The sequence below is a fragment of the Poecile atricapillus genome, chromosome 33, assembly GCF_030490865.1.
Source record: "Poecile atricapillus isolate bPoeAtr1 chromosome 33, bPoeAtr1.hap1, whole genome shotgun sequence".
Classification (NCBI taxonomy): domain Eukaryota; kingdom Metazoa; phylum Chordata; class Aves; order Passeriformes; family Paridae; genus Poecile; species Poecile atricapillus.
This window is the reverse complement of record NC_081281.1, coordinates 1,786,186-1,805,217: the sequence shown is the minus strand read 5'-3', so window position 1 is coordinate 1,805,217 and position 19,032 is coordinate 1,786,186. Positions and strand designations below refer to the sequence as shown.

General features: G+C 53.1%; 1 protein-coding gene across 2 annotated transcripts in view; it reads right to left on the bottom strand.

Moving 5' to 3' along the window:
* The window catches only part of LOC131590599 (sorting nexin-27), a 33,786-nt gene extending 15,162 nt beyond the window's left edge, over positions 1 to 18,624 (bottom strand). For both annotated transcript variants that reach the window (XR_009280110.1, XM_058860812.1), the window contains exons 1-6: positions 18,335 to 18,624; positions 8,512 to 8,743; positions 6,571 to 6,763; positions 4,529 to 4,593; positions 3,722 to 3,826; positions 1,266 to 1,344 (exon numbers count right to left, since the gene is read on the bottom strand). Coding sequence is in view for 1 of the 2 variants with exons in the window: in XM_058860812.1 (XP_058716795.1) it covers positions 1,266 to 1,344; positions 3,722 to 3,826; positions 4,529 to 4,593; positions 6,571 to 6,763; positions 8,512 to 8,743; positions 18,335 to 18,594 (934 nt within the window). In the remaining variant the exon portion in view is untranslated. The remainder of the gene's footprint in view (positions 1 to 1,265; positions 1,345 to 3,721; positions 3,827 to 4,528; positions 4,594 to 6,570; positions 6,764 to 8,511; positions 8,744 to 18,334) is intronic.
* Positions 18,625 to 19,032: the final 408 nt, after the last annotated feature.

The following is a 19,032-nucleotide window of genomic DNA, read 5'->3' as shown; positions in this document are numbered from 1 at the left end:
GTGTTTCTGCACGTCGAGCTTGTGAGGGAACTCGTTGGGAGCAACTTCTGCACTGGGAACGGCCTGGAAATCCCGGGAAAATCCCAGAAAAATCGTGGGATGTTGGGGTCAGGGCATGGGAAAGATGGGGATTCCAGGAGAGGCAAAAAATCCGCATTAAAATGGGATTTTACCACTGGGAACCTCCAAAAATGATCCCAAATCCTTCCAAAATGATCCCAAATCGCTCCAAAATTATCCCAAACCCTTTGGAAATGATCCCAAACCCTTTGGAAATGATCCCAAAAGCCTCAAAAATTATCCCAAACCCCTCTAAAATGATTCTGGACACTTTCAAAATGATCCCAAAATTCTTTGGAGGGGCAGTTCCGTGGGATCCTGGTGATCCCGGGCAGCATTGGAATGGATTTAATTCCTTAAATCCTCCTTTTAGAGGGGATTTAAGGAATTAAAAATGGCCATTTGAGGAGCTAAAAATCCCTGGAATCTCGAGGAACATCCCTAAAATCCTCTCCCAAGGCCGGGATGGGAATCCAGGGATGGAGGTTCTGGCTGGGAATGAAACCTCGGCTCCAAATCCCAAATAATCCCCATCCCTCATCCCAGGGAATCCATCCCAGGAACCCTGGAAATTGGGAATGCTGAGGGAATCCAGGATTGAGCAGAGCAAGGAAAGAGCCCAAATCCCTCAGAATTCCACAGCCAGGCCTCAAATCCATCAGGATTCCAGACCTGGGATGAGGGGGGAGAAGGGATCGGGATCTGCTCCCAGGGAAAAACGGGATCGGGATTTCCATGGGGAAATGGCCCAGCTTGGATTCTTGGGAATATTTCCCCATGGAAAAGGTGGTCAGGTGTTGGAGGGGGGCAGAGCCCTCATTCCCGGGAATTATCCCAAAAACTCCTGGGGGAGGGGATTTGGTGGGATTGGCCCAGGGGCCTTTTCCAGCCAGGACAATTCCCCATCCCTGGAAGTGATCCCTGAATTCCAGCTGGGAACAACCTGGGACAGCGGGAAATCCCAAGATCCCGAAGATCTTTAAGGATCTTTCCCACCCCAAACCATTCCAGGATTCCCTGTCCTGCTTTAACAGGATTTTAGGGATAAACCCCTCCCTACCCCAGGTTACTCCATGGATTCCCTGGAATCACCCAGGCTGGAGCTGTCCCTACCCCAGGAATTCCACAATCCCTCCCTGCGGATCCCCCTCCATTCCCGCTTTTCCGGCTTTTTCTCCCCAAATCCCGCGGAATTCCGGGCTCACCGAAGGAGTGGTTGATGACCTCGAAGAGGGCGAAGTAGTTGGCGGTGACGCTGTCCATGCCCACCTTGGCAGCCACCGCCTGGAAAACGCCGGGAAAACGGGATCAGCCTTCCCGGGAATTCCCTGACCACGGAAAACCCGGTTGGAACTCTGCCAGGAACTCTTCATTCCCGTTTCGCTCCCCGCCCCGTTCCCGGGGGTTTCCAGGTTGTGGGGGTTCCACGATTCCAGCCTGGATTCCCGAGGGAAAAGGAGTGGAAAATTCCCGTCTGGGATTATCCCACGGCCAAAAGTTGGTGTGGAATTCCATGGGTTGTGTGCTGGACACCCCCAAATCCCGTTTATCCGTAGGATTCTGGAATTCCTGCTCTTTTCCAGAGGAATTTTCAACTCTTTTTCCAAAGGGTCTCCCGTGCGTTATTTTATTCCCCGCAATCTGTGGATCTAGGGGATCCCAATCCTCAAAAAATGGGGGAAAATCCAGGTGGGAAAGGAGGAAAATTCCAGGTGGGAAAGGAGGAAAATTCAGGTGGGAAAGGAGGAAAAATCCACGTGGGAAAGGAGGAAAATTCCAGGTGGGAAAGGAGGAAAATCCAGGTGGGAAAGGAGGAAAATCCAGGTGGGAAAATCCAGTTGGGAAAGGAGCAAAATTCCAGGTGGGAAAGGAGGAAAATCCAGGTGGGAAAAGAGGAAAATCCAGGTGGGAAAAGAGGAAAATCCAGGTGGGAAAGGAGGAAAATTCCAGGTGGGAAAGGAGGAAAATCCAGGTGGGAAAGGAGGAAAATCCAGGTGTGAAAGGAGGAAAAATCCAGGTGGGAAAATCCAGGTGGGAAAGGAGGAAAATCCGGGTGGGAAAATCCAGGTGGGAAAGGAGGAAAATCCGGGTGGGAAAATCCAGGTGGGAAAGGAGGAAAATCCGGGTGGGAAAATCCAGGTGGGAAAGGAGGAAAATTCCAGGTGGGAAAATTCCAGGTGGGAAAGAAGGAAAATTCCAGGTGGGAAAATTCCAGGTGGGAAAGAAGGAAAATTCCAGGTGGGAAAATCCAGGTGGGAAAGGAGGAAAATTCCAGGTGGGAAAGGAGGAAAATTCCAGGTGGGAAAGGAGGAAAATCCAGATGGGAAAGGAGGAAAATCCAGATGGGAAAGGAAGAAAATCCAGGTGGGAAAATCCAGGTGGGAAAGGAGGAAAATTCCAGGTGGGAAAATCCAGGTGGGAAAGGAGGAAAATTCCAGGTGGGAAAAGAGGAAAATCCAGGTGGGAAAAGAGGAAAATCCAGGTGGGAAAGGAGGAAAATTCCAGGTGGGAAAGGAGGAAATTGCAGGTGGGAAAGGAGGAAAATTCCAGGTGGGAAAGGAGGAAAATCCAGGTGGGAAAGGAGGAAAATCCAGGTGGGAAAATCCAGGTGGGAAAGGAGGAAAATTCCAGGTGGGAAAATTCCAGGTGGGAAAGGAGGAAAATTCCAGGTGGGAAAGGAAGAAAATCCAGGTGGGAAAAATCCAGGTGGGAAAGGAGGAAAATCCAGGTGGGAAAAGAGGAAAATCCAGGTGGGAAAAGAGGAAAATCCAGGTGGGAAAGGAGGAAAATTCCAGGTGGGAAAGGAGGAAAATCCAGGTGGGAAAATCCAGTTGGGAAAGGAGGACAATTCCAGCTGGGAAAGGAGGAAAATCCAGGTGGGAAAAGAGGAAAATTCCAGGTGGGAAAGGAGGAAAATCCAGGTGGGAAAAGAGGAAAATTCCAGGTGGGAAAGGAGGAAAATCCAGGTGGGAAAAGAGGAAAATTCCAGGTGGGAAAAGAGGAAAATTCCAGGTGGGAAAGGAGGAAAATTCCAGGTGGGAAAGGAGGAAAATCCAGGTGGGAAAATCCAGGTGGGAAAGGAAGAAAATTCCAGGTGGGAAAGGAGGAAAATCCAGGTGGGAAAGGAGGAAAATTCCAGGTGGGAAAGGAGGAAAATCCAGGTGGGAAAATCCAGGTGGGAAAATCCAGGTGGGAAAGGAAGAAAATTCCAGGTGGGAAAATTCCAGGTGGGAAAGGAGGAAAATTCCAGGTGGGAAAATCCAGGTGGGAAAGGAGGAAAATCCAGATGGGAAAGGAGGAAAATCCAGGTGGGAAAGGAGGAAAATTCCAGGTGAGAAAATCCAGATGGGAAAGGAGGAAAATCCAGATGGGAAAGGAAGAAAATCCAGGTGGGAAAATCCAGGTGGGAAAGGAGGAAAATTCCAGGTGGGAAATTCCAGGTGGGAAAGGAGGAAAATTCCAGGTGGGAAATTCCAGGTGGGAAAGGAGGAAAATTCCAGGTGGGAAAGGAGGAAAATTCCAGGTGGGAAAGGAGGAAAATTCCAGGTGGGAAAGGAAAATTGAGGTGAGGGGAAGGAAATTCCAGGTGTGGGTGGGAAAATGGAGTTGAGGGGCTGGGAATTCCCGGTGGGAAGGGAATTCCAGGTGGGAATGGGCTCACCTGGTACACCTGGTCCGTGGTGCTGTTCTTCTTCACCCTGACCGTCACCGTGGTGACGTCCGGGAGCGCCACCCGCAGCTCCACGTCGGAGACGCCGTTGTAATTCTGGGAAAATTCCCAAAAAAAAAATCAGGGAATCCTGGTTTTCCAGGGATCCCTTAAAATCCCCCAGAGGGGTGGGAGGAGGGATGGGGTTGGATTCTTCTCCTGAGGGAGAGGATGAGGCTCCCGCTGGGATATTTGGGGAGATTCCCCCGTGGAATTTGGGCTTTGGAGGAATTTTGGGAGCTCGGGGTGCCTCAATCCCATAAAAAACGGTTGGAATTGTCCCAAAACCCATGGATGTGGCACCTGGGGACACGGAGCTTTTGGGGACAGCTGGAGCTCTGAGGGTTTTTCCAGCTTTGGCCATTCCATGGAAGCTTTTGGGGGTTTCTTCCATGGAATTCTGTTGGACCAAGCCTCAATCCCATAAAAAACAGTTGGAATTGTCCCAAAATCCATGGATGTGGCACCTGGGGACGCGGATCGGGGTGGCCTTGGGGACAACTGCACGTGAGGAGCTCCAAGGGGTTTTCCAACCTCGGTGATTCCATAATTCCGTGGGTTTTTTCCCATGGAATTCTGTGGGACCAAGCCTCAATCCCACAAAAAAACATTGGAATTGTCCCAAAACCCATGGATGTGGCACTTGGGGACAGGGATCAGGGGTGGCCTTGGGGACAGTTGGGCGGGAGGGGTTTTCCCACCTTGGCGATTCCATGGAAGAGTTTTTTCCATGGAATTCCGCGGGATGACGTCACCCACCTCGTCCGACTCCGACAGGAATTCCTGCATGATGTCGCTCTCGCCGATGACCCGGATGGAGCACACTGTGGGACACACGGAATGTCACCGGGAATGTCACCGGGAATGTCACCGGGAATGTCACCGGGAATGGCGCCGGGAATGGCGCCGGGAATGGTGCCGGGAATGGCACCGGGAATGGTGCCGGGAATGTCAATGGGAATGGCACCGGGAATGGCACCGGGAATGGCACCGGGAATGGTGCCGGGAATGGCACCGGGAATGGCGCCAGGAGGGCACCGGGAATGGCGCCGGGAATGGCACCGGGAGGGCACCGGGAATGGCACCGGGAATGGCACCGGGAATGGCACCGGGAAGGGCACCGGGAGGGCACCGGGAATGTCATTGGGAATGGCACCGGGAAGGGCACCGGGAGGGCACCGGGAATGGCACCGGGAATGGCACTGGGAACGGCACCGGGAATGGCGCCGGGAATGGCACCGGGAAGGGCACCGGGAGGGCACCGGGAATGGCGCCGGGAATGGCGCCGGGAATGGCACCGGGAATGGCACCGGGAACGGCACCGGGAATGGCACCGGGAATGGCACCGGGAATGGTGCCGGGAATGGCACTGGGAACGGCACCGAGAATGGCACCGGGAATGGCACCGGGAATGGCACCGGGAATGGCACCGGGAACGGCACCGGGAATGGCACCGGGAGGGCACCGGGAATGGCGCCGGGAATGGCGCCGGGAATGGCACCGGGAACGGCACCGGGAATGGCACAGGGAACGCCACCGGGAACGGCACCGGGAGGGCACCGGGAATGGGAATTCCTGCACCTGGGTCACCTCCTGTGACCACCTGTCCCTCCTGTCCTGTGTCCCCCCAGTGTCCCCTCAGTGTCCCCAGTGTCCCCAGTGTCCCTGTCTCCCTGCCATGTCCCTCTGTCCCTCCATGGATCCCCACCCTCTCCAAGGAGGATCCCAGGAGTTCCAGCCCAGAACCCCCGGACGGAGCCGGAACACCCTGGGGAATCCCGGGAATGCCGGGGAGGGGCTTGGGATGAGGAGGGGCTTGGGATGAGGAGGGGTTTGGGGATGAGGGGTTTTGGGATGAGGAGGGGTTTGGGGATGAGGGGTTTTGGGATGAGGGGTTTTGGGATGAGGAGGGACTTTGGGATGAGGAGGGATTCTGAGGTGAAGAGGGGTTTTGGGATGAGGAGTTATTTGGGCTGAGGGATTCTGGGATGAGGAGGGATTTTGAATGCTGGGATTCTGGGATAAGGAAGGATTGTGAATCCCAGGATTCTGGGATGAGGAAGGATTGTGAATCCTGGAATTCCGGGATGAGGAAGGATTGTGAATCCTGTAATTCCAGGATGAGGAAGGATTGCAAATCCCGGGATTCTGGGATAAGGAAGGACTGTGAATCCCAGAATTCTGGGATGAGGAAGGATTGCAAATCCTGGAATTCCGGGATGAGGAAGGATTGTGAATTCCGTGATTCCGGGATGAGGAAGGATTTTGAATCCTGTAATTCCAGGATGAGGAAGGATTGCAAATCCCGGGATAAGGAAGGATTTTGAATCCCAGAATTCCGGGATGAGGAACGATTGTGAATCCCAGAATTCCAGGATAAGGAAGGATTGTGAATCCCGGGATTCCAGGATAAGGAAGGATTGTGAATCCCGGGATTCCAGGATAAGGAAGGATTGTGAATCCCGGGATTCCAGGATAAGGAAGGACTGTGAATCCCAGAATTCCAGGATAAGGAAGGACTGTGAATCCGTAATTCCAGGATAAGGAAGGACTGTGAATCCCATGATTCCAGGATAAGGAAGGATTGTGAATCCCATGATTCCAGGATAAGGAAGGACTGTGAATCCCAGAATTCCGGGATGAGGAAGGGCTGTGAATCCCGTAATTCCAGGATAAGGAAGGACTGTGAATCCCGTAATTCCAGGACAAGGAAGGACTGTGAATCCCATGATTCCAGGATAAGGAAGGACTGTGAATCCCAGAATTCCGGGATGAGGAAGCATTCCAGGCAGGCTCCATACCCTTCTCCAGGTACTCCTCCAGGCCCCTCCTGCGGGCGTCCAGCTGCTGCTCGGACAGGGAGAACGGCCACTTCCCAGGGAGGCGCGGGAAGGTGAAATTGGCGAATTCCCGCTTCAGGTTCTGGTGCAGGATGGCGAATTCCCGGTAGCGCTTGGAGCACAGCTGCCGCCCGGCCATGTACACGTTGTACACCTGGGAACAGCCCCAAAATTCCCAAAAATTCCCAAAAATCCCACTCACATCAGGAGAGGGGTTTGGGGGAAGAGGGAAATGAGGCTGGAGCTGCGGGAGGTCCCTGCTGGTCACGGTATTCCAGAGGATCATGAATGGCAAATCTTGGGATTCAGGATTGTGGATACTGCCCATGGGACACTGAGAGATCCCAAACTCCCCATTTCCCATCCAAAACTCGGGATTCAGGATCGTGGATACTTCCCACGGGACACTGAGAGAGCCCAAACTCCCCATTTCCCATCCAAAACTCCAAATCTTGGGATTCAGGATCGTGGATACTTCCCATGGAATGCAGAGAGCCCAAACTCCCCATTTCCCATCCAGAACTCCAAATCTTGGGATTCAGGACTGTGGATACTTCCCATGGAATGCAGAGATCCCAAACTCCCCATTTCCCATCTAAAATGCCAAAATTTGGGATTCAGGATCATGGATACTTCCCACGGGACACTGAGAGAGCCCAAACTCCCCATTTCCCATCCAAAACTCCAAATCTTGGGATTCAGGACTGTGGATACTTCCCATGGAATGCAGAGATCCCAAACTCCCCATTTCCCATCCAAAACTCCAAATCTTGGGATTCAGGACTGTGGATACTTCCCATGGAATGCAGAGATCCCAAACTCCCCATTTCCCATCCAAAACTCCAAATCTTGGGATTCAGGGTTGTGGATACTTCCCATGGGACACTGAGAGATCCCAAACTCCCCATTTCCCATCCAAAACTCAGGATTCAGGATCATGGATACTTCCCACGGAACGCAGAGATCCCAAACTCCCCATTTCCCACCCAGAACTCCAAATTTTGGGATTTAAGTTCCTGGTTCCTTCCCATGGAATGCAGAGAGATCCCAAACTCCTCATTTCCCATCCAAAACTCCAAAACTCGGGATTCAGGATCGTGGATTTTGGGGAAAACTCTGCTATTTTGAGGAAGAATCCAGATATTTAGGGAAAAACCCCACTTTTTTGGGGAAAACCTTGGTTTTTTGGGGGAAAACCTACTAATTTGAGGAAAAATCCAGATATTTAAGGAAAAGCCCTGCTTTTTTGGGGAAAATCCTGCTAATTTGTGAAAAAATCCAGATATTTAGGGGAAAACCCGGCTTTTTTGGGAAAACCCTGCTTTTTGGGGGGAAAACACTGCTATTTTGGGGAAAACACTGCTATTTTGAGGAAGAATCCAGACATTTAGGGAAAAAACCCACTTTTTTGGGGAAAACCCTGCTTTTTGGGAGGAAAACCCGGCTTTTTTGGGGAAAACACTGCTTTTTTTGGGAGAAAACTGCTATTTTGGGGAAAATTCTGCTATTTTGAGGAAAATTCTGCTATTTTGAGGAAAATTCTGCTATTTTGAGGAAAATTCTGCTATTTTGAGGAAGAATCCAGGTATTTAGGGAAAAACCCTGCTTTTTCGGGGAAGGCCTGCTTTCTGGGGGTAAAACTCTGCTAACTGAGGAAAAATCCTGCTGTTGTGAGGAAGAATCCTGCTTTTTTTGGGGGAAAAACCCTGCTTTTTTTGAGGAAAAACCCTACTATTTGATGAAAAACCCTGCAGTTATGTGGAAAAATCCTTCTATTTAAGTCAAACCCCCACGACTTTAGGGCACCCCCGGCTATTTAGTGGCAACAAACAAACACAACCCCTTGGGAAATGCCCCAAATCCGTGGGTTTTCCCCCCATTCCCGAGGGGAAAAAGCCTCACCACGAACTTCTCTCCGCTCTGCTCCACGTGTTTGTAGGTGGGGATGGAGATGGGCACCGCCTGTTTCTCGCTGTAGTCGTAGAAGGGCGGCCCCAGCGGCTCCTCGGGAGGCTCCAGGCTCTCGGCCTCGTGTGGCGGCACCGAGAGCACCGTGAGCACCAGCTCCTTCTCCCCGGCACGGATCAGATCCACCACCTGCTTGTGCGTGGCTCCTTCCACGTTCACGCCGTTCCTAAAGGGGAAAATATCCCAAATGTTCATGGGTCACATCCACCACCTGTTTACTGGGGCTCTTTCCATGTTCACGCCGTTCCTAAAGGGGAAAATAGCCCAGATTTTCATGGATCACATCCACCACTTGTTTATTGGGGGACTTTCAACATTCACCCCATTCCTAAATGGAAAATATCTCAAATTTTCATGGATCACATCCACCACTTGTTTATTGGGGCTCCTTCCACGTTCACACCGTTCCTAAAGGGGAAAATATCCCAAATTTTCATGGATCACATCCACCACCTGTTTATTGGGGCACCTTCAACATTCACCCTGTTCCTAAAGGGGAAAATATCCCAGATTTTCATGGATCACATCCACCACCTGTTTATTTGGGCTCCTTCCATGTTCACGCCATTCCTAAAGGGGAAAATATCCCAAATTCCCATGGATCACATCCACCACCTGTTTATTGGGGGATGTTTAACATTCACCCTGTTCCTGCATGGAAAAATATCCCAAATTTTCATGGATCACATCCACCACCTGCTTATGAGGGAACCTTCAACATTCACCCTGTTCCTAAAGGGGAAAATATCCCAGATTTTCATGGATCAGATCCACCACCTGTTTACTGGGGCTCCTTCCACATTCACACCGTTCCTAAAGGGGAAAATATCCCAAATTCCCATGGATCACATCCATCACCTGTTTATTGGGGCACCTTCAACATTCACCCTGTTCCTAAAGGGAAAATATCCCAAATTTCCATGGATCACATCCACCACCTGCTTGTGTGTGGCTCCTTCCACGTTCACGCCGTTTCTAAAGGGAAAATATCCCAAATTCCCATGGAAGTGCTGAGGACATTCCCAAGCCACCTCCAGAGAACATTCCTGACATTCCCAACAGCCCCATGGCCTGGATCTCACTTTGCCCAGCAAATCTGGATCCAACCTTGCTCAGGAAAACTCATCCCAATCCATCCCAAACCTCCCAGAATCCCATGGGAACACTGAAGATTCCTGGATATTCCCAGAATCCCATGGGAACACTGAAGATTCCTGGATATTCCCAGAATCCCATGGGAACACTGAAGATTCCTGGATATTCCCAGAATCCCATGGGAACACTGAAGATTCCTGGATATTCCAAGAACCCCAGGGCACGGATCTGGATTTGTCTGGAAAATCTGGATCACACCTGCTCAGGAAAGCTCATCCCAATCTGCTCCAAATTCCTGGAATCCCACGGAAGCACTTTAGACCAAAGACTCTCCCAAGCAACTTCTGGAACATTCCTGATGTTCCATCTGGCTTTGCCCAAAAAAACTGGATCACACCTTGGCCAAGCTGCCCAGGAAAACTCATCCCAAGCAATCCCAAAATATTCCCAAGAGCTCCAGGGCCTGGATCTGGCTTTGCCCAGAAAACACGGATCAAACCTGCCCTGGAAAACTCATCCCAAGCAGCCCCAAACTTCCCAGAAACACCGGAAAATCCCATGGAAACACAGAAAATACTCCCAAGCCACCTCTAGAACATTCCTGACATTCCCAAGAATCTCCTGGAAGGGATCCAGCTTTGCCCAGAGAATCTGGATCAATCCTTGGCCAAGCTGCCCAGGAAAACTGATCCCAAGCAATCCCAAAATATTCCCAAGAGCTCCATGGCCTGGATCTGGCTTTGCCCAGAAAACCTGGATTGTATCAGCTCAGGAAAACTCATCCAAACCAGCCCCAAACTTCCCAGAAACACTGGAAAATCCCATGGAAACACAGAAAATATTCCCAAGCCACCTCTAGAACATTCCTGACATTCCCAAGAGCTCCATGGCCTGGATCTGGCTTTGCCCAGAAAACCTGGAAAACGTTCCTGACATTCCCACGAATCTCCTGGAAGGGATCCAGCTTTTCCCAGAGAATCTGGATCACACCTTGGCCAAGCTGCCCAGGAAAACTCATCCCGGTGAATCCCAAAGCTCCTGAAATCCCAAGACATTCCCGAGCTGCCTCGGACACGAGGGATCCCTTCCACAAAAGTTGTTTGGAATTTCTTGTCGCGGTGACGTCGCCACAATCGCGATTCCCACCGAGGAATTTCTCCACCAAAAAGCCTGGAATTGCCCTGGAATTCTGTGCTGCTCCCAGGATCCAGAGTGGGATTTGGCCATCAATCCCCAGCTCTTGAAGGGAAGGGAACAGCTTTTTTTGGGATCAGGGATTTTGGGATGAGGAGGGATTTGGGGATGAGGAGGGATTTTGGAGGATTTTTCCATTTTTATGGAATTTTTCCTTACAGGAATCACCCTGGAAAGGTCAGATCTCTGCTTAGAAATCCAGGTTTGAAAATTCCAACTTTTCCAAGAGCTGGAAAAGTCTCCTCCGGCTCCAACACTACCCAAGGCTATCCAAACCCATTGGAGCTTCCAGATCATTCCAGGGAAAAGGGATAATGGAGCACTCGGAGGGGCAGGACCCAGAATTCCCAAAAAGTCATCACTCCATTCCCAAAAATGCCGGCTCCCAGAGGGTGTTCCCGAGCTCGGATGCTTCCCTGCTGGTGTCTCCAAGGAGCAGGAGTCAGAACTTTGGGATAAATCACCATGGCAACCGAGGCCGGAATCCAGGAATGTTAAATCCAGGATCCGTGGGATCCAGGAGCCTCTTCCCAAGAAAAAGGAACGCTGGGATGTTTTGCTCCTCAAGCTTCTGGCTCTGTTTGGAGCTGGAAAATGGATCCAGGCATTGCTGGGATCCTTCAGGGAATCCAGGGAATGTGAGGTTCCTCTGGAAAGGACATGGAGATCCAAGAGACGACACCCGATCCAAGGGATCCTTCCCGCTGGGAAAGCGGATCCACAGCCACGGTTCTTCCTTGGGGTGGGAAATGGAGGAGAGCCATTCCCAGCAGCATTCCAGGAACAACTTCCTCCGATAAATCCCTTCTTTGGGAATGTGGAAAGGTTCCACCTGGAGTGGGAGGTACCGGCACATCTCCCTGCAGGATGGGGGAGCCTCCTTCCCCTTCATTCCAGAGGGATTCAGTGGAGCTGGAGTTTGGATTTCTCATGGAATTCCTCTCCCAGGGGCTCCCAAGTGTTCCCACCACTCCTTTTCCAGGGAGCTGGGAAGAAGCTCCTCAGCCCAGCGCGATATTCCCTGGATGCATTGGAAAACATCTCATCCACCCAGCTGGGCTGGGATCCGGGAATTTTCCATCAGGAAGAGCAGGAGCTGCTGGCAATGGCTGGGAGATCCTGGGATCCAGAATTTTCATTGGGAAGAGCAGGAGCTGCTGGTAATGGCCAGGAGATCCTGGGATCTGGGAATTTTCATTGGGAAGAGCAGGAGCTGCTGGTAACAGCCAGGAGATCCTGGGATCTGGGAATTTTCCATCGGGAAGAGCAGGAGCTGCTGGCAATGGCCGGGAGATCCTGGGATCTGGGAATTTTCCACTGGGAAGAGCAGGAGCTGCTGGTAACAGCCAGGAGATCCTGGGATCCAGAATTTTCCATCGGGAAGAGCAGGAGCTGCTGCTAATGGCCAGAGATCCTGGGATCTGGGAATCTTCCATCAGGAAGAGCAGGAGCTGCTGGTAACAGACAGGAGATCCTGGGATCTGGGAATTTTCCATCGGGAAGAGCAGGAGCTGCTGGCAATGGCCAGAGATCCTGGGATCTGGGAATCTTCCACTGGGATCGGGAAGAGCAGGAGCTGCTGCTAATGGCCAGAGATCCTGGGATCTGGGAATTTTCATTGGGATCGGGAAGAGCAGGAGCTGCTGGCAACGGCCAGGAGATCCTGGGATCTGGGAATTTTCCACTGGGAAGAGCAGGAGCTGCTGGTAGCAGACAGGAGATCCTGGGATCTGGGAATTTTCCATCGGGAAGAGCAGGAGCTGCTGGCAATGGCCAGAGATCCTGGGATCCGGAATTTTCATTGGGAAGAGCAGGAGCTGCTGGTAACAGACAGGAGATCCTGGGATCTGGGAATTTTCCATCAGGAAGAGCAGGAGCTGCTGGTAACAGCCAGGAGATCCTGGGATCTGGGAATTTTCCATCAGGAAGAGCAGGAGCTGCTGGTAACAGACAGGAGATCCTGGGATCCGGGAATCTTCCACTGGGAAGAGCAGGAGCTGCTGGTAATGGCCAGAGATCCTGGGATCCGGGAATTTTCCATCAGGAAGAGCAGGAGCTGCTGGAAAAGCCTGAGGATGAAGCAGAATTCCCATCACGCTGACACGAATGAGCAAGGGCCCCATGGCATGGAAAACATTCCGGGGTTCCTGTTCCGACTGGGATTGAGTCATTTTCCACCAGGACTTTGGAAAATTCCCTGACCTGGGGCCTGTCAGGGGAATTCACTGCGAGGAGCTGGGCAAGGAGCATCCTGGAGATGGAGATCCTTGGGATTGGATTGCTGAAGGATCCCAGAAATTCCAGAGGGAAGGGAAGGGATGGGGAAAGGAAGGAATGGGAAAAGGAAGAGGAATCAGCTGGTGATCAGAAGGATTTTAGTTTCCACTTCCAATCCACTTCCTAAATTTTCCAAGAAGATCTCCCCTCAGAGCCTCTGGACAAGGAAATTCCCGCTGCCATTCCCGGGGTGAATTCCCAACAGCACCTCTGGAGAGCAGAACACCGGGAATGTGCCGAGCCAGCAGCTCTGGCACTGAGACCGTTCCGGATTTTTCCAAGGCAGAGCCGGCTTTTCCCATCCCATAAAACAGGAATTGAGCCCACGGAGAGAGGGAGAGTCCAATCTCCTCAGGGAAAAGCCTTCGGCCTCGCACACGAATGTTGGGAAGACGCCGATTCCGAGGGTTATTCCAGCAAAACCTGACACCTTCCCAGGGCTGTGCCTGTTCCAGACCTTTCCCTGAGTCTGGTGGGATCCAGGATCCCCCAGCTCACCCAAATCTGGCTGTTTTCCCACTCAGCACCAGGATAAATCGGATAAATCCCTTTGTTCTCTATTCCATCCTTTCCGGAGCTTCTCTTCCCGGTGGATTGGTGATGATGAAGATTCCGGCACTAATCGGGAGCTCAATCAGCTCCCCTTGTCTGTCTCGGTGCCCCTGGAGATTCCAGAGCATTCCAGAGCCTCGGGATGACACAGGGATTTGCTGGGTGCTGGATCCGGGAGGGAGGGATGGGAAAAGGACCCGGAGCAGGCTCAGGAGCATCCAGGCAGCACCTGGAGCATCCCTTGGTGTCGGATGAGGATCGGGAAGAGTGGTTTTTTCCATGGGAAAAACGCTCGGATGGGTCATCTCCGGGGTTTTCCGGGATAGGGATGAGCTGTGGGGTGCCAGAGCCACAGGTGAGCACCCACATCCCAAAGATCCCCCACAGATCCCAGCGGGAATTCCTCGGCGCTGGAACAACCTCCTCGCTCGGGCTCTTCCTCCCCAAAAATCCCCCTCCTCGGAGCCGATCCAGGGAATTCCAGGAGGTGGGAAGGCAATCCTGCATGGAATAAACACCCTGAACATCCCAAATCCAGCCAGGCAGCTCCTCCCGGAGCTCCAGGGCCTGGATTTTGGGGAGTTCCCTGCGGAGGAACCGGGATGGCCGGGAGAGCGGATGGGCCCCCCCCTTTCCTGCCCTGTTCCCGGTGAAAGGAAGGGAAATCGGAGCTATTTTGGGAATCCTGGGTTATTGTTTCCTCCTCCGGCCGCGGCGCCGCCGCCGTGAAATTCCAGGAGTTGGGATTTGAACGGATCCGAGGAAAACCAGGGTGCTCCAGGGGGGGATTCCAGGCTGCTGGAATGGACTCTGGGATTTTGGGGTGGTTTCTGTAGCAAAAGATGGGAATGCTGGAATATGGGAATTTGGTTGTGTTGGAATATAGAAAAATATTGGAATATAGGGGTGTTGAATTATGGGAATATGGGGAAATATAGGAATATTAGGAAATATTAGGAAATATATGTGGAATATAGGGAAATAGGAATATAGCAGTATTGGAATACTGGGATATTGCAATACTGAAATACTGGAATATCAAAACACTGGAATATTGAAACATAGGAATATTGAAATATTGGAATGCAGGAATACTGAAATATAGGAATATTGAGATATTGGAATATTGAAATATTGGAAAACAGGGCTATTGGGAAATTTAAACATTGGGATACAGGAACACTGGATTGTTGGAATACTGGGATACAGGAACACTGAATTATTGGAATATTGGGATACAGGAACACTGGATTATTGGAATATTGGGATACAGGAACACTGGATTATTGGAATATTGGGATACAGGAACACTGGATTATTGGAATATTGGGATACAAGAACACTGGATTATTGGAATATTGAAACATTGGGATACAGGAACACTGGATTATTGGAATATTGGGATACAGGAACACTGGATTATTGGAATATTGGGATACAAGAACACTGGATTATTGAAACATTGGGAAACAGGAACACTGAATTATTGAAACATTGGGATATAGGAACACTGGATTATTGGAATATTTGGATACAGGAACACTGGATTATTGGAATATTGGGATACAGGAACACTGGATTATTGGAATACTGGGATACAGGAACACTGGATTATTGGAATATTGGGATACAGGAACACTGAATTATTGGAATATTGGGATACAGGAACACTGAATTATTGGAATATTGGGATACAGGAACACTGAATTATTGGAATATTGGGATACAGGAACACTGGATTATTGGAATATTTGGATACAGGAACACTGGATTATTGGGATACAGGAAGACAGAAATGTGGCAAGAACCTGGCAGCCCTAGAGGACACAGGGACAAATTAAAGCCACTTTTCCCAGAAAATAAGTGGATAAACCAAGAGGAAATTCCCAATCCTTCCAGCTCCCATAGGGACACCAGGGATTGGGAGAGCACGAGCAAACCCCCTCATTAACCATCATTAACCCCAGGGATTAATTATTTCACACACCATGCCCCAGTCCTCACCTGGCACCAGCCACTGAATCCCAAAATTCCAGCACCAAGCTCCAAACCTCCCTCTCATGTCAAACTCAGAGTTTTAAATGTTCCCCAAAACACCCAAAAATGAGGGAAAATTTCACCCCAATGCCCACAAAACCCTCCCCCCTCAGCCTGGGAACGCCGCTCCCCCAATTTGCTGATCCAGGTGCAGAATTCCCCCCGCTCCCAGCGCTCCTCCCGCAAGGAAAAAATGAAAGAATCGGGAATTTGGGTCAGCTGGGACAGAGCCAAATCCCAGCTGGGATTTCTGCAGGATTCACCGGCCACGGGCAGGTCCTGACAGCTCCTCACACCCCTTGGACTTCCAGAGCTGGCAGCAAAACATTCCTGCAGCTCGGAAATCCCTGGAATTAATCAGTAATTGGACTTAACCAACCCGGAGCGAAGGGCGACCGAGGGAGGATCCGGAGGGATCCCTGAAAACCAACCCCCGTGCTGGGATTTGAGGGATTTCAGCCCAAAAACAGACACAAAGTTTAAGGTTTCTTTGGGGGAGAAAGGAAGATGAATTTCCACACAGCAGGAATATTAGGAAGATTTCCATGGGAAGGGGTTTTCTGGGTCAAAGCTACAATTTTGGGTGTCAAAAAGCAGCAGTTGGAGAACACAAGATCCAGGAATGAGAAGCAAGTGACTCCAGGCTGGAATCCAAGGGGTTTAGCCCTAAAAATGCTCTCCTGACCTCCCCAGAATGGTCCTCACATTGAAATCCAAGGGGTTTAATCCCTAAAAATGCCCCCTGCCCTTCTCTAGCGATCTCCAGGTTGAAACACAAGGGGTTTATCCCTAAAAATGCCCCCCAGGAGGGTCCCCATGTTGAAATCCAAGGGTTTCCCCTTTAGAGGCTTCTGTAAGACCCCCCAAAAACCCCCAGTGAGGGTTGGGGGACTCAGCCCCCCCTCCTCAGGACTCCCCACGTTCCCACCAAGGGCTGGGGTTCCCACCCTCTCCTCATGGCACCTTCAGCCCCCTCAAGACTCCCCTTTTTCCCCCTCAAACCTTGCCAAGGGACCATCAGCTCCATCAGGACACCCCAAAATTCCAGGAAGGGACAAAGGCTCAACTTCTCTCTCACCCTCAGCCCTGTCAGGACCCTCAAACACCCCCTCAAACCTCCCCACACCCTCACCAAGGGACCCTCAGCCTCCTCAGGATCCCCCCAAATCCACACCAAGGCTCAGGGGCTCATTCTCCCCCTCACCAAGGGACCCTCAGGATCCCCCCAAATCCACACCAAGGCTCAGGGGCTCATTCTTCCCCTCACCAAGGGACCCTCAGGATCCCCCCAAATCCACACCAAGGCTCAGGGGCTCATTCTCCCCCTCACCAAGGGACCCTCAGGATCCCCCCAAATCCACACCAAGGCTTGGGGGCTCATTCTCCCCCTCACCAAGGGACCCTCAGGATCCCCCCAAATCCACACCAAGGCTTGGGGGCTCATTCTCCCCCTCACCAAGGGACCCTCAGGATCCCCCCAAATCCACACCAAGGCTTGGGGGCTCATTCTCCCCCTCACCAAGGGACCCTCAGCCTCCTCAGGATCCCCCCAAATCCACACCAAGGCTCAGGGGCTCATGGCCCCCTCACCACACCTTCACCAAGGGACCCTCAGGACCCCCAACCTCACCAAAGTGCGCTCAGCCCCCTCAGGATTCGCCCCAAATCCCGCACTAAGGCCTGGGAGCCTCGGTCCCTCCTCACAACACCCTCATCACACGATCCTCAGCCCCCTCGAGACCGCCCAGACCCTCCCAAGCTCCGGAGTTCTTCATCCCTCTCATGACACCGGCACCAAAGGACCCTCAGAGCCCCCTCGGCACCCCCAAGGGCTCAGCGTGCCCTCACACAGGGCTCCCTCAGCACCCTCAGAGCCCTCAGAGCCCCCTCAGAGCCGACTCAGCCCCCTCAGAGCCCCCTCAGCACCCTCAGAGCCCACTCAGAGCCCTCAGAGCCCCCTCAGAGCCCCCTCAGAGCCCCTTCAGCACCCTCAGAGCCCCCTCAGAGCCCCTTCAGCACCCTCAGAGCCCCCTCGGCACCCCCAAGGGCTCAGCGTGCCCTCACACAGGGCTCCCTCAGCACCCTCAGAGCCCTCAGAGCCCACTCAGAGCCCCCTCAGCCCCCTCAGAGCCCCCTCAGCATCCTCAGAGCCCCCTCAGAGCCCCCTCAGCACCCTCAGAGTCCCCTCGGCACCCCCAAGGGCTCAGCGTGCCCTCACACAGGGCTCCCTCAGTGCCCCCAGCCCCTTCAGCGCCCCCAGCCCCCTCAGAGCCTCCTCAGCGCCCTCAGAGCCTCCTCAGCGCCCTCAGAGCCTCCTCAGCACCCTCAGAGCCTCCTCAGCACCCTCAGAGCCCCCTCAGCCCCCTCAGAGCCCCTTCAGCCCCCTCAGAGCCGACTCAGCCCCCTCAGAGTCCCCTCAGAGCCTCCTCAGCACCCTCAGAGCCCCCTCAGAGCCCCCCCAGCCCCCTCAGAGCCCCCTCAGCTCCCTCAGAGCCCCCTCAGCGCCCCGCTCCCCCCTCTCCCGGCTGTGCCCGTGGGTGTGGGGCGCGTTCCCGGGGCCGGGTGCCGGGGGGCTGTGGGTGGGCGGCCCCCCCGTACTCACACCTCCAGGATGCGGTCCCCCTTGCGCACCCCGGCGCGGTCGGCGGCCCCTCCGCCCAGCACGGCGCTGACGTGCTGCAGCGGCGCGTACAGCTCGCCGTTGATGCTGCGCAGCTGCCCGCCTTCGCTCACTTGCCCGCGGACGTTAAAGCCGTAACCGGACTCGGACTTGACGATGCGGACGACGCGGGGCCCGCCCGGGGGTCCCTCCCCGGCTCCGTTCCGCGCCCCCGGCCGCGCTTCGCCCTCCTCGTCCGCCATCTTGGCCTCCGCGCACGGCGCGCGTCACGAGACCGGACCCGCCCCGGCCGCCGTAGGGACACACCCCCCATGGCCCGCGCCGCGGGGTGCGATGGGAAATGGAGTCCACGGAGCTGCCGAGCGCCGTTAGCGCGCGCGGGGCGCGGGGGCTGATGGGAAATGTAGTCGGAGAGGCGGGGAGAGTGCGGCGCATGCGCCATGGGCGTGGGAATGGGGATGTTGCCATGGGGACGGGGCTGTTGTCATGGGAAGTAGGGGGTGTTGCCATGGAAACCGAGGGGCTGTTACCATGGCAATGGGGAGTGGGTGGGCATGGCGACGGGGGTTATGGCTGCCATGGGCTTGGGGGGGCTGTTACCATGGCAATGGAGGGGGTGTAAGCATGGGAACGGGGAGGGGGTGTTGCCATGGGAATGGAAGGATGCTGTTCCCGGGGGG